This window comes from Castanea sativa, chromosome 1, assembly GCF_040712315.1.
Source record: "Castanea sativa cultivar Marrone di Chiusa Pesio chromosome 1, ASM4071231v1".
In the NCBI taxonomy this organism is placed as follows: Eukaryota; Viridiplantae; Streptophyta; class Magnoliopsida; order Fagales; family Fagaceae; genus Castanea; species Castanea sativa.
In genome coordinates, this window is record NC_134013.1 from 65,959,946 (window position 1) to 65,964,198 (window position 4,253).

The 4,253-nt window shown below is 44.5% G+C and overlaps 1 protein-coding gene across 1 annotated transcript; it reads right to left on the bottom strand.

Moving 5' to 3' along the window:
* Positions 1 to 1,182: 1,182 nt before the first annotated feature.
* On the bottom strand, positions 1,183 to 1,557 carry LOC142632448 (uncharacterized). The gene is made up of 2 exons (XM_075806849.1): positions 1,330 to 1,557; positions 1,183 to 1,284 (listed from the first exon to the last, which is right to left on the bottom strand). Exons 1-2 carry the CDS (start codon positions 1,555 to 1,557, stop codon positions 1,183 to 1,185), a joined length of 330 nt encoding a protein of 109 aa, XP_075662964.1.
* Between the last annotated feature and the right edge of the window lie 2,696 nt (positions 1,558 to 4,253).

Sequence of the window (4,253 nt, forward strand, 5' to 3'; positions counted from 1 at the left end):
CAGAGCGTAATCTTGTTACTTAGCCAATTTTTGTGACTTACACTCAGTGAAGGGATTTGTCACTCTTTGGCTTCGTTAGTAACTTACATCCGTTAGAGCGGAATCTTGTTACTTAACCGATTTTTGTGACTTACACCAATTTAAGGGATCTTGTCATCTCTTGACTTCGTCAGTAATTTATACCCGTCAGAGCGGATTCTTGTTACTTAGCCAATGTTTTTTTTTTTTTTTTGGCTTTTAAACTAGTAGGTATGTTTGCACTAAGTCATTGGCTGAATAATCCTTTTTATTACTTTAAAAAATGAATACAATTAATTGTTACATGTATTGATGATACTACTTCAGGTGCTCAATGTTCCATGGTCGTGGCAATCTTTGCTCATCTAAGGTCTCCAGGTGGTAACGGCCTTGTCTAGGATAATGGACGACCAGGTAGGGTCCCTCTCAAGTTGGACCGAGTTTCCCTTGGGCCGAGTCCTTGGTTGCTGGGGTGACTTTGCGCAGGATAAGGTCTCCTATGTCAAGTCATCTGAGCTTCACTCTCTTATTGTAGTACTCGGCCATCTTCTACTGATATTTAGTCATTCTGCTGGAGGCTTCGTCTCTGATCTCGTTCAAGCAATCCAGGTTGATCTTTAGTTTATCGTTGTTGCCTTCTTCTTGGAATGTTCCTTGTCTTATGCTAGTTATTCCCACCTCAACTGGGATTACTGCATCATTGCCATAAGTGAGTCTAAAGGGGGTTTCTCCTGTCGAGGTTCTAGTTGTAGTTCTATAAGCCCACAAGACATTGGGTAATTCCTCCGGCTAGGCTCCCTTAGCGTCATCCAGCTTGGCTTTGATGATCTTGAGCAGTGTTCGATTAGTTACCTCTGTCTGTCCATTCGATTGTGGGTGTCCTGGGGATGAGTATTGGTTCTTGATCCCTAGGCTTGGGCAAAAATCCTTGAAGCCTTGACTGTTAAATTGCTGTTCGTTGTCTGATACGATCATTCATGGAATCTCGAACCTACAAATTATGTTCTTCCACACGAAGCTCTGGATTTTTGCCTCAGTGATGGTTGATAATGCCTCTACTTCAACCCATTTTTTGAAGTAGTCAATAGCGACTAGTAGAAACTTTACCTGCCTTTTAACTCGGGGCAATGGGCCGATGATGTCAATCCCCCATTGTGCAAATGGTCATGGGGAGGCCATCGTCATCAACTTCTCTGCTAGAAGGCATTGAACATTCTCAAGCCTCTGGCATTTGTCACATTTCTTGACGAGCTCCCTCGCGTGCACCTACAGAATAGGCCAGAAGTAACCTGTTCTGATAACCTTGCTTACCAAGGATCTAGGGCCTGCATGGTCTCCGCAAATCCCTTCATGGATCTCCTCCAAGATGTATTTGGCCTTTTCTTCGTTGACGCACTTCAAGTACGGCAAGGAATAGCCTCTCTTGTATAAGGTGCCGTTCAGGATTGTGAATCTGGTTGCTCTCTTCTTGACTTTTCTGGCCTTCTCAACATCTTGCGGAAGGTGTCCATCTTGAAGGAAAGATATGATTGGGGTCATCTAGCTACTTGTGCTCTGGATTGCAAAAGTAGAGACTTCTTCAATGCTGGGCTACTTCTAGACTTCAATTTTCAAATCTGTATCTGTTGGCCCTGCTTCCGACGATGACTACCTCGCCAGCTCGTCTACCCCCATATTCTGGCTTTTGGGGATTTGTGTAAATTCCACTTGGTCAAACTCATGTACCAAAAGCTTTGTCAACTTCAGGTGCTTTTGCATCCTCTCCTCCTTCGCTTCGAACTCCCGCTTTATTTGACCTACAACGAGCTTGGAATCACTATAGAGGAGTATATTTTTGATTTCGTGACCCTTAAACCTATTAGTACTCCCTTGTATTTGCTTCGTTGTTAGTGGCCGAGAACGCTAACTAAACTCCATACATGAGCGTCTCTCCTTCGGGGGCAATGATGATAACCCCTACTCCGCCTCGTTTTTGGGATTGACGATCGTCCATTTTACCACTCCGTCCATTCTATCCTCGTCGGAGACTGTAAATTCAGCGATGAAATCTGCCAGTGCCTGCGCCTTAATGGCTATCCTGGGGTGGTACTCAATGTCGAACTGGCTAAGCTCGATTGCCTACTGAATCATTCTACTTGCTGCCTCAGGCTTGTTCATGGACTTCTTAATGGGTTGGTCTGTCATTACTAAGATGGGGTTTGCCTGAAAATAAGGTTGCAATTTTCGCGAAGCTACTACCAACGCAAACGCAATATTTTCAATCCTTGGATACCTGGATTTTGCCCCTTGGAAAGCTTGACTGACGTAGTAGACTAGGAGCTGTTTCCTTCCTTCTTCTCTAATCAAAGCTGCGTTGACGGCTGTGGATTGCTTAAGTAATGCTTGAGTTCTTGAAAAGCTACCTTGCATTCGTTAGTCCAAGCAAAAGCTTGCTTTAATGTCTTGAAGAAGGGTAGGCACTTGTCCATTGCTTTAGAGACGAACTTGTTGAGTGCTGCTATCCCCCCTATAAGCTTTTGGACTTCTTTGACGATCTTTGGTGACGTCATGTCAAGCATGGCTCGTACCTTCTCTGGGTTTGCTTCTATCCTCCTATGGGACACCATAAATCCCAAAAAATTCCCTGAGGCTACTCCAAACGCACACTTGCTGAGGTTCAATTTCATCTGGTACTGCCTGAGTGTGTTGAATGTTTCGCTGAGATCGTCCAAATGAGCAAGTTCCTCTTTGCTCTTGACGAGCATGTCATCCATGTATACTTCCATGTTTCTCTCGATCTGCTTGCTAAACATTTTATTCACTAACCTCTGGTAGGTTGCCCCTGCATTTTTCAATCCAAATGGTATTAGCTTATAGCAATAGAACCCTTGGCTCATGATAAAAGCAGTTTTCTCCTAGTCTTCTTCATCCATCTTTATTTAATTGAATCTCGAGAATGTATCCATAAACGTCAGTAATTTATGCGCTGCTGTAGAATCCACTAGCTGGTTTATCCAGGGCAGAGGAAAACTATCTTTTGGGCAGGCTTCGTTTAGGTTTGAGAAGTCCACTCACATTCTTTATTTTCCATTTTTCTTCTTTACTAGGATGACATTGGCGAGCCAATCTGGGTAGTAGACCTCCCGAATAAAGCCTGTTGACAACAACTTGTTAACTTCGTCTATAATTGCTTGGTTCCGCTTTGGAACGAAGACCCGTCGTCTTTGTTGGATGAGCTTCTTCTCAGGATCCACGTTTAGCTTATGTTGGATGACCTTCAGAGATATGCTTGGCATGTCCTCGTGACTCCATGCGAAGACGTCCATGTTTTCTTTAAGGAACCAGATGAGTCTCGTCTTCATCTCGGGACTCAAAGTCGTTTCTCCTTCGACCAACTCTACTGTCTCCAGGGCTTCCACCTTATCTTCTTCCCTCTTCTTGATCATCCATGTATGGTTTTCTTTTACAGCTAACACGGCCTAGTAACACTCCCTGACCAATACTTGATCTCCCTTTACTTCGCCTACATCGTTTTCTGTCAGGAATTTCACCTTCAGGCAATACATGGAAGTGGCTGCCTTCCAGCGCTTAAGTGTGGGCCTCCCAATGGTCACATTGTATGACGAGGGGCAGTTTACTACCAGGAAATCTAACTGTCGGGTCAGCTGCTATGGATAAGACCCTACCATGACTGTTAGCATTACTATACCTTTAAGATACACTCTGTCTCCACTAAAGCTAACGAGGAGGGACTAAAAAGGGCGCAGTCTTTTTGGATCTAGCCTCAATTGTTGAAAAGCGAAGAGGTAGCTGATGTCCGCGGAGCTGCCATTGTCCACGAAGATCCTCCTTGTATTGAACCTTTTTATCATGAGCATTATAACCAAGGGGTCGTCATGAGGTTGCTTCACTTCTCTAGTGTCTTCTTCACAGAAAAACATATCCCTGTCCCTTTGTCTCTGTTTTAAGGGGGGTATCCTGTGGATGCTGTTCACCTGTCTTTGATATGACTTCTTGAGGGATTTGAATGACCCTCATGTGGATAGCCCACCTGTGATGGCCTTTATCTCCCCGATCACGCTTGACGGACGCTGGGACGTGCGATCCTCGTCCTTTGGTGAGGTTTCACAATTGCCCTTATCATCGTCCCTGGTCCTACTGGGCTTTCCCTTCTTTATAAACTGCTACAGTTTCCCTTTTTGTATGAGCTCCTCTATCTGCTCCTTCAGGTCTCTGCAATCCTCTGTGTAATGGTC